Source organism: Asterias amurensis, chromosome 4 (genome assembly GCF_032118995.1).
Source record: "Asterias amurensis chromosome 4, ASM3211899v1".
NCBI classification, from domain to species: Eukaryota; Metazoa; Echinodermata; class Asteroidea; order Forcipulatida; family Asteriidae; genus Asterias; species Asterias amurensis.
Genome location: NC_092651.1, coordinates 17,666,635 through 17,686,129, shown reverse-complemented (window position 1 = coordinate 17,686,129; position 19,495 = coordinate 17,666,635). Strand labels below are relative to the sequence as shown.

At 36.8% G+C, this 19,495-nt stretch overlaps 2 protein-coding genes across 5 annotated transcripts in view; one reads left to right on the top strand and one right to left on the bottom strand.

Annotated features, from left to right (window-relative positions):
- The window catches only part of LOC139935952 (C2 domain-containing protein 3-like), a 40,575-nt gene extending 37,887 nt beyond the window's left edge, over nucleotides 1–2,688 (top strand). For all 4 annotated transcript variants that reach the window (XM_071930612.1, XM_071930614.1, XM_071930613.1 and 1 more), the window contains exon 42: nucleotides 160–2,688. In XM_071930612.1, coding sequence (XP_071786713.1) covers nucleotides 160–339 — 180 coding nt within the window. In that variant the 3' untranslated portion in view covers nucleotides 340–2,688. The remainder of the gene's footprint in view (nucleotides 1–159) is intronic.
- A 3,419-nt stretch (nucleotides 2,689–6,107) lies between these two features.
- Nucleotides 6,108–19,106, bottom strand: LOC139936131 (uncharacterized). The gene is made up of 15 exons (XM_071930865.1): nucleotides 18,907–19,106; nucleotides 17,919–17,968; nucleotides 17,548–17,743; nucleotides 17,049–17,082; nucleotides 16,645–16,710; nucleotides 16,142–16,289; nucleotides 15,172–15,249; nucleotides 14,232–14,301; nucleotides 12,411–12,475; nucleotides 11,669–11,735; nucleotides 10,958–11,006; nucleotides 10,567–10,700; nucleotides 9,898–10,049; nucleotides 8,725–8,784; nucleotides 6,108–6,886 (listed from the first exon to the last, which is right to left on the bottom strand). Exons 1-15 carry the CDS (start codon nucleotides 19,009–19,011, stop codon nucleotides 6,712–6,714), a joined length of 1,449 nt encoding a protein of 482 aa, XP_071786966.1. The 5' UTR covers nucleotides 19,012–19,106; the 3' UTR covers nucleotides 6,108–6,711.
- Nucleotides 19,107–19,495: the final 389 nt, after the last annotated feature.

Sequence of the window (19,495 nt, the reverse complement as noted above, 5' to 3'; positions counted from 1 at the left end):
GAAATTGATAAAATATTATTTTAGATGTTATTACTGGTATTAAGATAAAACAAAAATGTATGGAGCGTAGCCATTTATTAAATACGAATACAAAATAATCTAAACTTTCAATATATTAAAATATTTCCTTTATTTCCATTTTGTTCTTTCATCCATTAGATGTCCGAGTCCAGACCAACAGATGCTGCCCGAGATCTGACACAGAGGTTAGCTTCTAAACGTCTCTCAGGAAGAGCTGTATCGGCTAGACCAACCTTGAAGCACTCCCATAAACTCCCAACTGCAGAAGAGGCTAAAAGAATAGCTAAGATCTTTGCCTCTAGATTGACTGAGAGCTGACATAAAGATTAGCTTCTGAAAATCAGTCAGGGAGAGCTCAAGCAGTCTGAGTTAGACCAACCATTAAGCACTCCCAAAAACTCCCAACTGCAGAGGAGGCTACAAGAATCGCTAAGATCTTTGCCTCTAGATTGACTGTTACAAGTTTCAGAGGTAAGCTTCTACACATGTGTCAGGGAGAGCTCAAGCTTAAGACCAAGCTTAAAGCACTCCCATAAACTCCCAACTGCTGAAGAGGCTAAAAGAATCGCTAAGATCTTTGCCTCTAGATTGACTGAGAGCTGACATAAAGATTAGCTTCTAAACATCTCTCAGGAAAAGTATAAGCAGTCAGACCAACCTTGAGAATCCCTTCTTTAAACTCCCCAGTGCAGAAGAGGATAAAAGAGTGACTAAGATCTTTGCCTCTAGATTGACAGAGTTAACAGAGAGCTAACCTCTCTGAACGTCAGTCAGGGAGAGCTCAAGCAGTCGGACCAACCTTGAAGCACTCACATAAACTCCCAACTGTAGAGGAGACTAAAAGAATCGCTAAGATCTTTGCCTCTAGATTGCCAGAGATCTGACCCAGAGATTGGCTTCTAACATGTGTCAGGGAGAGCTCAAGCAGCCAGACCAACCTTGAAGCACTCCCATAAACTCGCAACTGCAGAAGAGGCTAAAAGAATCACTAAGATATTTGCCTCTAGATTGCCAGAGATCTGACCCAGAGATTGGCTTCTAACGTGTGTCAGGGAGAGCTCAAGCAGCCAGACCAACCTTGAAGCACTCCCATAAACTCCCAACTGCAGGGGAGGCTAATGTAATCACTCAGATCTTTACCTCTAGATTGACTGAGAGTTGACCTAAAATATTCATGATTACACAGCATGCTAGCATCATGTGCTGATCTTCATGTTTTTACCAGTTTTGGCTTGAGCCCCCACCCCAATTGAAATTGAGGAAAATTAACTATGAATATCGATTACTTTGTAGTACTGTATAAAGTCTTGGGTTGAAACGAACACTTTAACCAAATCAGTCTGTGAAGGAAACTTGTGCACTCGCATGTCTGTGAGTGCTGGGGATGCTGCAGTCAATGCTCACGAAGGTAACACGCTCTAACTTCAGTGCCCAGTTTCATTGCTTTGGTTACTGTAAGCAACGAATTGGCACTTACTGAAGCAGGAAATTCTGTGCTTAGTATGTCGAGCGAATTTCACTGGTTAGATGGGAATTTTTTGCTAAAAAGTGCGCATGACACTCCAAGCTTCTTGGTATTCTTCGCTTACACAGCTAGCGCAGAAATTTGGTGCTTGCCCTGTAGCGAAGAATGGTGATCACAAGCCGAAGCCCAGAATTCAGCGGTAAGCAGAGAAATGGAATGGGGGACTTTCGGGACGCTTGGTGGCAGCAGACTTACCAGGTAAAATCCATTGTTCTCGGTAATGCGCACATGCTCAGAACTATGTAAACAATGACAATTGACCTGGTAAGTCTGCTGCCACTTAGCGTTCCAAAGTCACCCATTGATTGAGCCCAGTCCAGAACTCTCTGTGTTTGTATCCATTGATTACGACGAATAATCAATTATAACTAAATATGTACTGTACAAATGTTTAATAAAGAAAGAGACATTTTCTTCTGTACGTAAATTATAAAAGAACAGAGTTATTTATTCCCAAGTGCATACATTTTAATAAAAAATATATATATACATGCAACGCTTCTCCAATGAACGATGATAAATTATTAATTATTCACACTTGAGGAGTAAACTAGGAACAAGGTACAGCTTTAAAATGGTTAGATCATTTTAAATTGATATCACAACTTATTGCAACGCTCTCAATACATATACCTTTCCATTAAAGACAGTGGACACTATTGGTTATTACTCAAAATATTTATTAGCATAAAACCTTACTTGGTAACAAGTAATGGGGACAGGTTGGTAGTATAAAACATTGTGAGAAATGGCTCCCTCTGAAGTGGAGTAGTTTTCGAGAAAGAAGTAATTTTCCACGAATTGGATTTCGAGACCTCAGATTTAGAATTGTGTTTTTTCTTTCATTATTATCATTAAATTTTCACAGGTTTGTTATTTTGTGCATATGTTGAGATGCACAGAGTGAGAAGACTGGTCTTTGATAACTACCAATAGTGTCCAGTGTCTTTGAGGAAAACATGGTGCATGATCACAAGGGAACCTTTTTGAGAGCTTGCCTTTCATGTGAAAATCCATAAAAGTAGCCAAAATCTTATAAATGACATTAGCACTGTAGATTACAGTCACACACATAGTGTGCAGTACTCTCCACATGTTCACTGATATGTACACTTTGTAGTAAGTCATTATTTAAATACTATTCACTGTCACATGAACAGACAGTGTACAAAATGAAATGTTAAAACTGAAATATCTACACTGTGAAATAAAACGTAAGACAGATTAGTTCATATGAACAGCACTCCACTGTAATGACGTCACTTTTGTTAAAAACATCGGGACGTCGGACAAACTTTCCTCCACTTGTGCGATTTTCTGGATAAGTGGACATATACGCAGCAGTACAAGTACAGCCAAGTAGGCCTTAGCACTAGTCTTAGCAATTTCGCGCACAGAATGTTAGTGAAATTCGGTACTTTGTCTAAACTCCTGGTACTGAGCTTCTATTTGTAACATAAGTTCAGGGTGCTTATGTGTGATTCTAAAAAAAATTCATCTGCACTACTGTAGAATGGCAGCCATCAGTATGACAAAAGGGAATAAATGTAAATCTTTAAGAAAGTACAACTAATAAAGAAAACAAAATACTGAAAATCTAAAGTGCCTAAACCCAAACCAAATGGAGATTTGTTCAAAAATTATGTTTACCGATAAATCTGACCAAAACATGTATAACTATACAGGCTGCAAGCACCTGTAAAAGCTTATGTTAACCTTTGGCCTCTTGTCACACAATGGAGATTATTAGTTAGAAGGGGATGGTCTTCAGTACATTCTACTGCCTTTCACTATTATATGAGCCCAATTTCTGTTAAGCACAAAAACTTGCTCAGCAATTTTTATTGCACTTTAGCAAAAGAAGGAGTGGTGCACCAGTTGCAACAATATAAACACTATTTTATTTTGGCTGTTTCTGTGCTATTATTTGCAAGTTTTCACGCATAGGGGGCCTACATGCTCTATAAAATTGGACCAGAGCAACAGTTCAACACTAATATCAATCACGTGATATGAATACATTAAATATATTTGTCATTGATTTGTCAAACTTATAATGGAATAAACTGCACCAAGATTTGCACATTCAATGGCCATCCTCAAATACTTATATATACATTTTAGAGAAATTGGAACTGGCTTAACTGAAAACAAAAATCCTAACCTGAGTTAACATAAAACGGTAACTGTCCAAGACTAGTATCTTCCCTTTGTGTATTCACATATAAATGAAATTTAAAAAAAATATGAATGTTTAACCTCAATCGGTCATCTGTGTCACAAGATCATAGTGAGAAACATCCTTGTATTTTTATTTTTCAAATATTGCATTAAGGATTAGCGAGATTAAATTAAAATTGTTTTTAATACACGTAATGCAATTTCATGTTGGAAGTTTTCCAACATGACCACTTTCATACCATGAACAGTTGTAAGAGTTGTGCGCTAATCTGTCAACAATTATATTTTCACTCTGAACGGGTCCATCTACAGATGGGACATCAGCAGTAGTTGGGTGTGAAACAAAAAAACAAAAATTGCTGAGGTGTCCGCATTAATGGCAATGGATAGAGGCTAACACCGACAGCTGTAGCCAAAGTCGCTTGATTTTGATCTAACTAATGGCAATGGATAGATGGCTGTTCTTTAATGTGGCTGTCGCTAACAGCTACAGCTAAAGTTGTTCAGTTTGGATAAGGCCTATGGTGTTACATACCAACTTCAGTTCTTTACCCAACTTAAACTATTTACACATTAAAGCCATTGGACCCTTTCGGTAAACAGTGTTGTCCAAGGCCCACACTTTGTGTACCACAACTTCTATACCAAATAACAAACCTGTGAAAATTTAGGCTCAATCGGTCATCGGAGTCGGGAGAAAACAACGGAAAAACCCACCCTTGTTTCCACACGTTTTGCCGTGTCATGACATGTGTTTCAAATAAATCCGTAATTCTCGTTAACGAGAATTTACATTGTTTTGCTGTTTTCTCAAAAAGTAAAGCATTTCATGGAATAATATTTCAAGAGAAGTCTTTCACCATTGCCTTCTGTAAACCCTGTAAGTTATTTGTAAATCTGTGAACTTTTTTTTTTTTTTCTGAACTGAAAGGGTCCAATGGCTTTAAACTATGGTTGGGTCGTCTACTCAAGTTGGTGTAGCAGTAATGACAATATAAATATAATAAACAAAGGGGAAAAACAAAACAAGGACTTCAGTATGTATTCTTTATAAGCGGAACCCTTATTATAATGTGCCATTTATAACAAAAGTTGACAGAGGAACTCAAAACAGAAATGAGATTCCTGACATCTGATTTATAAGCAGAACGTCTATCTAACGTGCTCTTTATAATGTTATAATGAGGGTTGCCTTTACATTCATTCCTATTATTATTTTCATTAAATGCCCATTGAAACCCATTTCAAAACAAACGGACATAAACGATCTTGTAGCATAGTACAGGAAATACACTCAAGGGATCATTTTCAAAACAAGTTTGTGACTCTTTCGCTTCAGATTAAAAACAAAGGTATTTATAAAAAATAATACAAAAATACATTTAAGCATTATGAGACAAATTCAAATAAAACTATGAGTAAAGTTGTCTGACAGCGGGACAATTCTTGCTCATGAGAGGAGAGAGTTTTGGAGGAATGCAAAAATTCAGGAAACAGTAAATTTGTTCGGGTTGGACCTTTTGCAACACAACCCTAGGTATCTCTGGCAGAACAACTTACAAAAGCTTGAACACTTTGGTTACCGCTTGTTCAAAAGTATCTTACAGGTTGTGTAGAGCTGATAAGAAGTTGCAGACATATTCCATGTTTTGTGTGATCAACCGTTATTCATGAAACAAACACAAAATGTTTGCTTAATGTGTTGCGTGAGTAAGGAGACAATGGAGAAAACGTTGCACAATTGTCAGCATGTTGACACTTGATTCAACCGAAATCAACTGTTATTTGTTTTCTTTTTGTTAGTTTTTCATTTTTCTCGACTGCATTGCAGAGGGAAATATTTCACAGACAAAAATGGTTCTAGTATGAACTTCATAATCAGTAAAACTTTCAGACTAAAATTCAACGACTACTTTTTTCATCATTACCAATCCTGTATGATACCTTTAACTTTCCATTCTTCCCTTACGCACCCTCACCCAACAGTATCACCCTATCACACTGCATCACCGTTGGGGCCTTGTCACACGAGGCAACTTGGAGGCAACCAACTGCAGTAGTGCACATTAAAGGAACACGTTGCCTTGGATTGGTCGAGTTGGTCTGTAAAAAGCGTTTGTAACCCTTTTTATAAAATGCATATGATTGGAAAGATGTTTTCAAAGTAGAATACAATGATCCACACAAGTGTGCCTCGAAATTGCGTGGTTTTCCTTATACTGTGCGAACTAACAAGGTTGGCCATTTATGGGAGTCAAAAATTTGACTCCCATAAATGGCCGACTGTGTTAGTCGACGAGGTAAAAGGAAAACTGTGCAATTTCGAGGCATGTTTGTGTGGATCATTGTATTCTACTTTTACAACATCTTTCTACCCATATGCATTTTATAAAAAAAGGGTTACAAACGCTTTTCAAAGGCCAACTCGACCGATCCAAGGCAACGTGTTCCTTTAAGAGTAAATCCCCGTTCATACTTCCTGTGAATGCAAAGCGAATTTTGGCTCCACATGGCCGTTTTCGCAGCGAATGTTTTCCCAGGTGTTGAACTGTTGTGAATTACTCATTTCGCATTCGCTGGATGGTATAAACCGGGCTTAACTTTTCAAACAAATTCTTACAATTCCCAAGAATTTTTTTAAACATTCAATGTGAATGGATTCTCTTCTTTGAGATTGCCTGTACATGTAACTACATGTAATGGACCCTTCCCATGAAATATGCTAATAACATTCACGCATGCGTACAGACACTGTTGGTTGGTAAACGCCATAGAGTTGTGCACTAAGCAGATATGCAATCACATCTGCGTCACGCACTCATTAGCCGTGTACAAAACAGCGTGATGTTCCCTCATTTTGCCAACCAAATGTTAGTGCGCATGCGCTATACGTGCAATCTACATATTTCATGGGAAGGGTCTATTGCCTCATGTGACATGGCCTTTTACAGTTATTTATTAATTTGGTCAAACATGGCGTTGCGCTAAGGTTGGTTTGTTCCATTGATGAGTGATTGATGAACGGAGTGTGCTACATGTATAAGATCACCGACTGGATCACTGACAGGTACTTGTAAAGAGCTCGGAAGGACTTCAGGGCTGCTTGCTTCCAGCCAAGGAAAAAGACGCTTTAAGGCGTCCCATGTACCAAGACAAGTCCTGAAACCACAAAATGTATCAATACGTATGTGAGAGCTGTGTTAACGTTACAAGGGTAACTCGAAAGGATCATTAAAGCAATCGCAATACATCAGTAAACAGTATTGTCCAAAGGCCCACACTTCATGTGTCAGAACTTATATATAAAATAACAAACCTGTGGAAAATAAGGCTCAATCGGTCATCAGAGTCGGGAGAAAATAACGAGAAAACCCACCTTTGTTGTTCGCACGTTTCGCTGGTCATGACATGTGTTTGAAATTAATCCGTTAATTGTTTTAATGTTTTCTCAAAAAGTAAAACATTTCATGGAATAATCGTTCAAGGGAAGTCTTTCACCATTACTTTCTGTAAACCTGTAAGATTTTTGTAAATCTGTGAACTTTTAGTTTTTGTTCTGTTCAGAAAGTGTCCAATGGCTTTAAGTGACGACGCTTAAGCCAAGGGTGCTTGATTGTTTGTTGATTGCATATCAGGCACAAAAGTGCTACCATAAACAAAACTTGCCAGAACTAAAAGTGCTGTGAACTGGATCATATCAGCAGACTGGGATTTCAGTGTAATAGGGCGGTAGCATTGTATGCCAAATACTGCTGATGAAGTAATGCTATGTCTTGAGGTTTGAATGTGTGACAAATACATGTACTTGTTTCTACATGTACATGCCAAATACTAATAATGAAGTAATGCTATGTCATGAGGTTTGAATGTGTGCCAAATACTGTCTACCATTTCTACATGCCAAATACTGCTGATGAAGTAATGCTATGTCTTGAGGTTGGAATGTGTGCCAAATACTGTCTACCATTTCTACATGCCAAATACTGCTGATGAAGTAATGCTATGTCTTGAGGTTGGAATGTGTGCCAAATACTGTCTACCATTTCTACATGCCAAATACTGCTGATGAAGTAATGCTATGTCTTGAGGTTGGAATGTGTGCCAAATACTTGTGTCTACCATTTCTACATGTACGTTACATGTGCACATGCCAAATACTGCTGATGAAGTAATGCTATGTCTTTTGAGGTTGGAATGTGGGCCAAATACTTGTCTAGAGGAAGTGTTGTGTTTATGGATCCTTATATCTTTTCTGATGTGACGGGTGTACCAATGTTTCTGAGGAGCTATGATTTGATCATGACCTTGTTCCCAATCTATGACATGGTCTAGATCAGTCGGGTAATTGACAGTGGTAGATTTGTCATATTTCCCTCGGCGGCCATGGGATTTATGTTCTTTAAGACTTTTACTAAGGTCTCTACCAGTCTCGTAAATTTACTGTCCAAGGAAGTCATTACAATTTTAAGAGCAGTGTGGAACAAATTATGAATATGACATCCACTTATCAGAGCCGCACATTTGGTTTGGGGCAAGCTTTAAACACAGCTTGCTGTTCAAAATCTTCTAGGGAAATTGGAGACCCCATGAAAGGGCACAAAGCCCGTCCATAATACTTATTTTTTCATTGAACAATGTTGAAAGTACATGCACGTAGACTTCACACATCAATAACATATCCTGGATTTGGTCTGACATTAAGCTAGTTCAATTGGCAAGAGTTTCATCTTGTTCAAGTACCGAAATTGGTAATTTAGCATGCTTTATCGTTAGTGAGAAGAGATTTGTAATAGAAACTAGCTAGTACATGTAGTACATCATAGGCCTAAAATTCAATTCACTTTAAGATATCCATAAACTCTACTGACTTGGGTACATGGTGAGGCATTGTACCAAAGTGTGTGTAAGAGCTTTGTCAAGTGTTGTGCGAGGTTTGTAGCTGGTGGAACATCGAGAGGAGACAATAGGTTTTTGATGTTTTACAAAAAAATACTTACGCTATGATTCCCATGACTATAAGAAATATATCAAACATCCACTCTCGTCTTGTCAGAGACCTGCAAGAATAAAAGACAAAACAGGTCAGCAATGCAAAAACTTGACCCTTCAACTTGTTCAGCAAAATTTTAAGGTCCAGTTTTCAATCTAAAATGACTATAAATAACAAAAACACAAAAGTAAAATGTTTTCCTCATAACTAGTGCTGGGCGAATAGTGAAATTTTGTTATTCGGATACCGCTGGCCAACTATCCGAAATTAACCGGATATTCGAATAGTTTTTTCACCGCTAGAGGGCGCTTTAAAGAAAAAAAAAAAAAAAAAAAGATTTTTTTTTTTTTTGCCGCTAGAGGGCGCTGTTCGTTTGTGAATGAGATCTTATGGGCGGATTGATATTAGTTTTAGACAGTGTCACTCGGTTCATTCATAAAAATGACCGGATCTAATTTAAAGATGGCGGTTTGCTTTTTCTTTTGATCGTGATTCACTCTACGTGAAGGAAAACTTTTGTAACCTTTGAACAAATTCCGTCAGAAATGTCATTGTTTTAACTCTTCACGGAGGTGAGCATAGTTTGATACTTAATTTATGCTGTTTTATGCTGTCTTAATAGAAGTTTCATAAGGATTCAGACAAATCATTCATATCAGTTGTCGCCCGACGTCCGCGGATATTCGGATATTAAAGAATATCCGGTTACTCGGTTGTAATTACAGAACTATCCGGTTTATAAATAGCTATTCGCGCCCTATGCGGATATCCGGTTAAGAAAAAAAAGGCATTCGCGGTTACGGATAGGAAAACCTATTCGCCATTAACCGGATATTCGAATAATTCGCCCAGGCCTACTCATAACGCCGATTTGTCATCTTGGCAAACAAATACTTTGTTGAAGCACAGAAAAACTCCATTTGTCAGTTTGCTTCAAAAACAATTTATTTGCACAAATTGTAACAAAGAACCAATCCAAATGTCCGACATGCGCCCAACCCCAATGTTCCCATACTATAACAGCCCCCCCCCCCAAAAAAAAATTCTGTAAAGAATTCCTGAAATTCCCAGCACAATGAAAACACAAATGGGTTTGGGGTGGGTGGGGGTACACCATGCCACATTTTGTGCACAAAATTCACCGGACTGAAACAGTGATAAATTGAAATGCTAAACTTACTCTTTGAATATTTCCATATGAAATAATCCGGGTAGGATAAAAGCTAGAAGAGTGCAGCACGTTGCGCCAACCAGCGCCATCAGCGTTGCAATGTTTGGTATAAGAATCACCACCAAACCCGTTATTAACACCATGGCTGATCGCAGCATATTCTGACAATACAAAAACACAGGGTTCAACGATTTAGATAAAAACATTACAGACATTCTGGTAATTCTCCTAAAGTTAAATCCGCCATTGGTCTTCATAAATACTGAAAAACTTCGCCTCTCGCCTCTCTTACATGGTCTGAATTAATTTGTCAGATTTTTTTAACAGCACTTCCAAGGCGGTGTCTTTTTATGCTCACCTCCTGAATTGCGAGGCCAGTGATGATTTTGCTTATTACAAGAATATTTTTAATTGATAGAGTTCAAAATGGTTTAGGCTTGCACAAGGATTTCTTGCTTCTAAATTGGATTAATAGTCCTTCTTTCAGATTGAAATTTAACTCTGACATTAAGTACGTAGACCGTGTCAACCATGATATTTGTGATAGTGTCAAAAAGTTTTGTTTTATAACCAGTTTCTTGAATGTGATTATCTTTATACTCTCTTATGAAGGGCGCTGTTTTAGCTTGCGACATTATAAGGGGTTTGATTATTTGTCCAGCTTTCCTTTATACTTACCCCATGTTTTTCATTTTTATTTGGGTCAGGCATTAGCCTGGATTCGATAATGCTAACAACAGGGAACATCATGACGGGATATGTGAAGAATAGAGAGAAACAGAGACAGCTCTTAACAAGCTCTGGAAGAATACCTGGAAACAAAAAAAAATAAAACATGGCCCCCACATTAAAAAGAAATATAAAAAATAACTTGCGTCTTTGAAAATTCCTAAAAATCTTTGAATGTTCAATAAGGGGGACCATGTCAAAATTTAGTCTCTCACTCTTTTGATTGATTTGGAGATTAAATAATTAGGTTGAGGGAAAGGTTTGCAGAAACACCAAATAATAATCTCAAGTATTCTGATGATTAAAATGAAAAATTTAAACATTTCTATAGAATTCTTACCGGGAGGAAGGTTTAATGTGATGATACTTTCTGTTTCTGCTCCAAAGGACTGAAATTGCATAAAAGATTCAAAAATAATATCAATAATAATAATAGCATGAAATAAATCATTGCAAACGTACAACAAATATTTCTAAACAAATTTGTTAGATGTGAGTTTTCAGTTCCGATTGTTCCGGCTGAGTTGTTCGCTGGAGGCGTCCATGCTTCATGATTTGGCGCTTCTTTAGTAACCGAGGCTCAAAATGCAGACAGAGTAAATTAAAGTCCACTTACTCCCCCCTCTAACTGCCCCTTACAACAGCACTAGGTTTGGCTTTTTATTCATTATTCTCAATTTGGCTTTTGGTTGCATTCTCCCTAGCGCTTTGTATCCTTTGGAATAGGCGCTCTATAAATACCATTATTATTATTAAAAACTAACTGTTATGTTCTATCAACGCTACAGTTTTTAGTGCCTTTTTTCGTCGCACAAGGCAAAAATGAGGCATTACCAACTGCAGTGCATGCTACAACAAACAAGACTACTTTTGTATTAAATGAGTAATTTTTCAAACAATGTCTCCAGATTCCTAGGAAAATTTACGAGAACATTCAAATGTGAAAGAATTCTTTACTTTGAGGTGCCTGTAAAATGCCCTTACAGTTAGTAACACAACCAAATATGTTAGTTTGGGAATACGAAAGGAGAAAATGAAAACTATTACTTACCAAATATCCACACACACCAAAACTAATATACAGCACAGTGACGATTGTCAGGGCAGTTATGAAAATTCTAGAAAAATAAAGAGAAAAACATTTGGAAATTAGAGCCATCAATTCCGCAAAAGATGAAAGCCCTCTATTAATAATAATGGTTTATTTATTTTATAAATATTTAATAAAAAGACACTTAAAGTTGAAAAAAAAAAAAAAAAAAAAAAAATGAATTTTATGGTATCTTGTGTACAAAATGAAGTAATTACGATAAAAAGCAGAAAACATTAAAATGCACACTTAGAACAAAACCCACAACATGAAAGGGCAAATGATCCTGAAAGAATTACACAAAAAGCCAACTTATAACAGTACGAGAGAAACAGTTTATGGACCAGGACAGCAAATATACGAGTAATGGTATTGTTGTAATGGTTTTTGTGGCGTGTAATACAATGCGACTGGTCGGAATTTATCGGGTTATTAGTCCTCTTCGAGGAAGCCAACCACTATAAATTCTAAACTTGGGGTTTATGGTTTTGTTGTAACAACTTGTGTGACAATTTTAATAAATGACAACTGGTTGGAATTTCTCAAGTTATTATTTCTTCTCGAGGAAGCCAACCTCTGTGAATGTGACAGTGTTTTCAGGGTGTTTTACTACAAGTGTACAAACATGATAGTAAGCTAACTTACTATAAATACTAAACTGTGGGGTAAAACCATGTATAAACTATTCAATTTGATCACTTACTTTTTAAACTTGTGCCTTTTGGAGGCTAAAACAGAGGATTCAAGAGCCAGAATCATACCAGCACCCTGCAAAACAAAACACAATACTGAATTCCAAAGATTATAACTATAAATAATCAAAATATTATGTTTTTAAAACAGGTACAAATCAAAGCCAGATTTATTTAATTTTAAAGACACTGAACACTATTGGTAATTGTCAAAGACTAGTCTTTACAGTATGTGTATCTCAACATATGCATACAGCAACAAACCTGTGAAAATCTGAGCTCAATCGGTCACCGGACTTGCGAGATAATAATGAAAGAAAAAAAACACCCTTGTCACACGAAGTTGAGTGCGTTTAGATGGTTGATTTCGAGACCTCAAGTTCTAAGTCTGAGGTCTCGAAATCAAATTCGTGGAAAATTACTTCTTTCTCGAAAACTATGGCACTTCAGAGGGAGCAGTTTCTCAAAATGTTTTATACCATCAACCTCTCCCCATTACTCGTCACCAAGAAAGGTTTTATGCTAATCATTATTTTGAGTAATTACCAAGAGTGTCCATACTGCCTTCAAGGAAACAGTTCATCAACAACCCAATTTTTGTTACATTAATAAAAAAAATTACAATTTACAATTAAAGACAAAAAAAAAAGGATTGCCAATTAAATAAACAATGGAAACAAAATTTATGTCTCTATTGACCCATTTCACCTGACGTCATCATCAGCAAAATCTTGAATGCGCCATACTGGTGGGCAATTTCCCTGTGCATTTTCATATATAACTCTATGCATAGAGTATGCTGTGCGTTATGCAGTGACGTGCGCATTTTAGGCGACGCGGCATAATACACGTAAACCTAACTGCCCACCAACATGGTGAGCGTGGCATCAGTCGCCGCGTGTGACGCGCGTGCAAGGGGTCAATAGACTTTTTATGTCTAGTGCGTTTTCAAACTTTAGACACCAAGTTGGTCCAAACTAAATTGAGTTTAATGTGTTTACGATTCTGTTTCTCTGAAAATACTGAAGTTTATGGCCACGAAAAAAACATTCTGAGGACCACGATTCAATTCAGCTAACCTTTCAAAATGTTGAGCGAAAACCATGCATAATAGTGCTAAATGTAACAAACACACTACAAGTCAACGGCATGAAACAGTCTGCAGCCGATTCATCAATATTCTTATAAAATAAATGGTGGACATATGGTAGACATATTTATTCTTAAAAATCAATATTTTGTTAGGGTTACTGATGGGAAAGTTGCAGCTGTTTTCTGGTACGTGTATCAGGGTTTTAATGTTATTCCAGTTGTGCTGTATAATAAATCCATTGTGTCAGCCAGCAATATATTATGAGGATAAATCTGAAAAAGCTCTCTGGTTTATCCAATTGGTCTTTCATAATAAATTATTTACCAAAATGAAGAAACATTACAAAACAAAAATTCTTTAAAAAAAAAAATCAAATCAGAATTTTAGGGCTGGAATGACATTGCAGCACATGGGCCATGGTAGAATTAGTCCTGATATTGGCCTAGGGTGAAGCACCACTATAAAATTTACAAAAGAAATTACTATTTTACACTTGATGAAATTGAACCACATCTTGCTGCTGACTTTTACGAAAGTCTTTGCTGCCTAATGAAATTGAATGATCTTATTTGACCAGTGAATACTAAACTGGTGAAGTTGAATTACTCCTTTTAACTGTTGAATGCTGATTCAACAGAGGATCATTTTCAGATGAAAGAGCTGGGTATCTATGATGAATTGATTTTTTATTGAAATTGGCCGGGAAAACCTATACTATTACTATTAATATTATCAATACCTCATAACAGTAGAATGCAATGCCAAGGAAAAATGGAAATCCAACCATAGACATCTGTTTGGGATGAATCCTGCAGGGGAAAGAATCATTGTGTATCAACAATGTAATTTACAACAAGATATTGTAAGAAATGTTTGTGTACATGTACATACAAACCTTGGTTGAAGTTGTTATTCTTAATTTCAATCAGTTGTTGCTGTGAAATCTCATGCGATGCAAATATTGATTAATTACTAGTAAGTTATTAATCTTTGTGTATTATAATGCATTCAAACTTCTTACACTGTTTTTTTATATATTTTGTTTATACACATAAAGGAGCAAATGAGAACAATAGCTAAACATACATTAACAAGGTCTATAAACAGAATGGAAATTAGAGACTTTTCACTCATTTTTTCTTTTATTTGTACCACACACAGGAAAAGACCGATGGTATCACGGAAACCAACAACAAATTTGAGCTTTGGTAAACGGTTTTTACAATAATACCTTTTTTTCTATTTTTGTTTTCTATCTATTTTCCATAAGCAACAAAGAACACACAAATACAATAACTAATTAAGGCTGTGTTTATCTGACAGATAAAAGAAGGCAGTTGTAGTCAGGTAGTAACACTTAAAGACTAACTAATAAAAAAAAACCTGCATTAGCTTTTGTAGCAACAACTAACTGCATCTGATGAAGTGGTTGTTGCAATACAAAAGCCCAGCAGTTTTTATGTTATTAGTTAGTCTTTACTTTTTTACAATGGTGTCTTTTTAGCACTTCAACTACATCTGAACTCATGCATCATAAAAAAACAACACAATGGGAACGTTGATTTTTTCATACTCCATTTGGGTCCATGCATTTGTTGGAAAAAAAACATCAAACTGGCAACCCTATGACAAAGTTCTACACAATAATTCCAAGATCGATTGTCAACAACTCTACTCACCGCACATTCTTCACATGCTCAAAGTCAAACCAAAAGACGACGGAATATGCAAATATGTTTGCAAAGTCCGCAAACAGGCTGAAGAGCAAAGAGAAAAATACTAAGTAACTACTTGAGGAAACATCTAATCCAAATATCTATTCTGGTATTGGGGAATGGATGAGAAATTGTAGATTTGTGCATTGAATGTACAAACAAATGCAAGAATCTACACTTACAAGGCTAATCTCTGACCTGCCCACTACCCCACTTTCCCAAACCATTTTTTTTCATTTGTTAGATTATGTCCTTCTGATGGATTTGGGTAAAATGACTTTAAAACAAAAAGATTATTTATCTTACAAAATGTTCTTGATGTATTGCTTGCAATACTACTTTGTTAAATTTTCCCTTACTTGAGGGAAAAGTCAATTTTAAACATCATGCAAAGAGGAAGAAACTATCCACATAAACATGCAGCGATTAATATTTGTTACTCTTTTCCTGCTTTAAAGTTGCGAGAGAACAAGAAAAAACACCCTTGTTGCACAAACTTGTGTGCTTTCAGATGCCAACAAAAGGCTTCAGGTCTAAAATCTCAAATTATTTGAGAGAGAAATTACCCTCTTTCTCAAAAACTATGTTACTTCAGAGGGAGCCCTTTCTCACAATGTTTCATACCAGCTCTCCATTGCTTGTTACCAAGTACGTTTTTATGCTAACGATTATTTTATTGTTATTATTACAGTAATTATTGGGCATAAAAACACATACAAGATACAAACATAATCAAAACAAAACAAAAACCAGGGACATATGCCTGGAATTAAAAAAGTTTACCAAAAAACTGTAACCCAAAGACCTTCAATTCCAATATCCCTGGTAAATATTTTGAGTAATGACCAAACGTGTCCAATGCCTTTTACCGTAATTCACCACACTACTAAGGGAGAATGTGTTAATATCTTATTCCAAACCATTATCCTCATACCTGAATAGTGCTAATCTATTGAGATGTCTAAGCAGACACAATAATGTCAGAGGGACCATCATGACAGCAACCCAATGATGCTTGGCCAGTCCGGGGACAAAGGTCACCAGATTACTTGAGATAAAGATGAGGTAGGCGCAAGAAAATCCTGTTGGATGAAGACACAAACAATTCAATGAGCCACAGAGTCTCGCTCTCCTCACAAAGGCCTTACATATTTCATTTACTAATTCTTGTAGTGAAGCCATTGACTCTCAGAAAGAGCAGACACAGTCACTGTTTCATTGTTCTGACACTGGCAAACATAGTTTTAACTATTTTAAAAGACATCGAAAGAACAGGGACTCGGTGTATTAGAGTTTTATTCTTTACATTTTATTCACATTTCATTTCTGGCCATTGCCCCTGACCATGCACACTCCACCTTGTCCATAAATGGCTTCTCTGCATCTCGGAGTATAAAGTGGATCATTTACATTAATTTTGTATGCTTACATACTCACCTATTTGTGACACAACAATGGACGTATCAACAAGTACTTTTCCTTTATTTCCTAATGCGTAGAAACCTGAATAAGACAACAGAACAGAACAGAATATAATAAAACATGCCATTTAAAACCATTGTCATAGCCAAGTTTCTCTTTGTTTCTTTACAATTCCAATAACCTTTCTTCTGCTCCATACTATTATAGTATTAACACTGTCAGATTCACACATCTACTGTATACAGGAAGTTAAAAAGAGAATGAAATAGAAGGACTTTTTAAAGAAAAAGCAGACATCTGAAGACAACTGCAGCAACAGAAAACAGTTAGTGAACGTACATGTACATCGTATGATAGAGCACACAGCACTTTCTACATCTAAGACAAACTGAGACACAGCCTGTTCCTTCTACACTTACCTACATCTCCATAGTCTATCTCATTCTTCGGACTCTGAGATGAAAACAAAACAAACATTTTTAATGAAAGCTGTATGTATTTGTCAAACTGTCCAAATATGTATGGCAATAAAACTTTAGAAATAAGCCATTATTGGCGAGTTAGATTTGACTAAAGTCTAGTTCAATGATTTGCTATTAATAACAACTTACGGCTTAAATATGAATCAATCAGACTGTACGGACAGTTGCTGCTATGTCACAAGATGGAGCAAGCTTTTGCATTGCAGCCTTCAGACAAGCAAACACATTAATTCAAAGTTGTGTATGGGTGATCACTGTCTCTTACGTAACTAGGCAAAAGCTTTCCCTGAATCATGTGACGTAGCAACTGTCTCGATAGTCCAAATAATTAAAATTTACCAGACATTTTTCAAATCTAACTCGCAATTGACTTATATGCAAGTATGAGCCACTGTAGTTTTCAGATACTCCTTGAAACCTAATAAGATGATAATACCTCCGTCTCCTCAGCTGAGCTCTTCCCATGCTGTCCGTTTAATCCATTCTGTGCTGCTGTGTCCTCATTCTTGAGCAGCTCTTTCCCTTCAACGTCATCCATTTTCACTTTGCTGACAATTTTGAACTTTCTGCGAACGTCTAGTCTCTCCTCCAGCTTGTACTTGCAGTCGATGAGCATGAGCATAGCTTTTACACTGAGAACAAAGAAACAATATAACAATGTTAGCCTTGAGGCAATTCTAGTAACTCACAATTGGTGATCTTGTTATCTTGACTGAAAATATTGTACTGCTATGAGCTTTAATCCTTCACTTCAACATTGGGAAGAACCTGTAACTAACTAAGGGCTAATAATAGATATAGACTCACCTTACTACAGACACAAAGCCCAGAATTAACACCCCCTCTAAGATTCCTGCCTGAAATGTAAGTAAAAAGGAAAAGAAAATTATGTGTATTTGATAAATTATTTAAAACATTTATTTAATATTATTAGGCCTATTAATTAGCATTCATTATGTTTCAATCCTAGCACTAGTAAGAGTCTTTCTCAAGATGTGAATGAAGAAATGAATGAAGAAAGCAAACCAAATTATCTTGCATCACAATTAGGAAAAGTGGGGCATAACACGATTTATATTGCATTACAAAAAAAATCTTAAAATTCGCTTTCGTGTTAAGTACTTGAGCTGGGCTTCTCCTTCTGGTCCCCTCGCCCCCCCCCCCCCCCCCTCTCTCTATTCGATCTCTCTACTCGATCTCTCTACTCGATCTCTCTACTCGATCTCTCTACTCGATCTCTCTACTCGATCTCTCTACTCGATCTCTCTACTCGATCTCTCTACTCGATCTCTCTACTCGATCTCTCTACTCGATCTCTCTACTCGATCTCTCTACTCGATCTCTCTACTCGATCTCTCTACTCGATCTCTCTACTCGATCTCTCTACTCGATCTCTGACTCAACTCACTCATGATATTAACTGTTTTGGCACACTTCCATTCCACATACAACACGGGTCCACTACACGTTTACATTGACCATCCAAGATGATTATTCTACCTCCATGATTATACTCAGTATCAATCTGTCTATAGACTCTATAAATAGAGTTAGAATGTTTGATGATATTTATATTTATAAAGTTAATAAACAATAAAGTTATTAATAAATAACACAATGTGAATGTGTTTTGTGAGTGATGACAAAGTTAAACAGTAATTTAAACACACATCAAGACAGCAGTTAATTAAAATCATCATTAACATTATTTTTTAATTGAAACATTAATTGACAGGTGAAACACTCATTAACACCAATGCCCCCATCCCAATAACTTTGGGATTCATGTCTTTACCTCTTTGAAAGCGAACGGAAGTCCAAGACCGCCCGCACCAACGAAAGAAATGAAGATATTTGCGAAAATCTTTACAGGATTCGTGGCACCCCCGCCGTCGTGCATGTTGAGTTGCTCGGTGGGCACCGAAAGCTTAGTCGTCGAAAGTCAAAACAACTTTATTTTAAAGAACCAACTTCCAAGGAAATCACACGTACAGTAGTTGTCGGTCCTACTAAAAGCCGACAACGCCGACAACAAGCCCAGAGCGCCGCCAACACGCCGCCAACACGTTTTAAATACCTCAAAAATGGCAAATAAACCATATACATTTTAGAACTATATGTGTTCTGTAATATAAACGTAAAGTTAATAAAAAAAACTTCACAAAAAGTGTGAATTTTTAACCAGAAAAAAACTTCACTTGCACGGAAAGCGGTCGGACGCCATCTTGGCTTAAAAACCGTGTTTGGACCAGACCATTATGATACGGGTAGATTAAGCACTTGTCAACAACAGAGGGCGGGCTTCATGTGAAGACCTTCACTGCAGTGTGCACAGTGCATGACGCCCGCCCTCTATTGCTAAGTCTGACTCACCCGCATCATAA

What these genes read in the sequence shown, in the direction of transcription:
- LOC139936131 (XM_071930865.1), bottom strand. Translation starts at nt 19,011, where the DNA reads ATGCACGACGGCGGGGGTGCCACGAATCCTGTAAAGATTTTCGCAAAT. An exon ending in GGCTTTGTGTCTGTAGTAAG is followed by an intron (nt 17,744 to 17,918) that starts GTGAGTCTATAT and finishes CTTTGTTCTCAG; the next exon opens with TGTAAAAGCTATGCTCATGC. An exon ending in CATTGTTGTGTCACAAATAG is followed by an intron (nt 16,290 to 16,644) that starts GTGAGTATGTAA and finishes TTCATCCAACAG; the next exon opens with GATTTTCTTGCGCCTACCTC.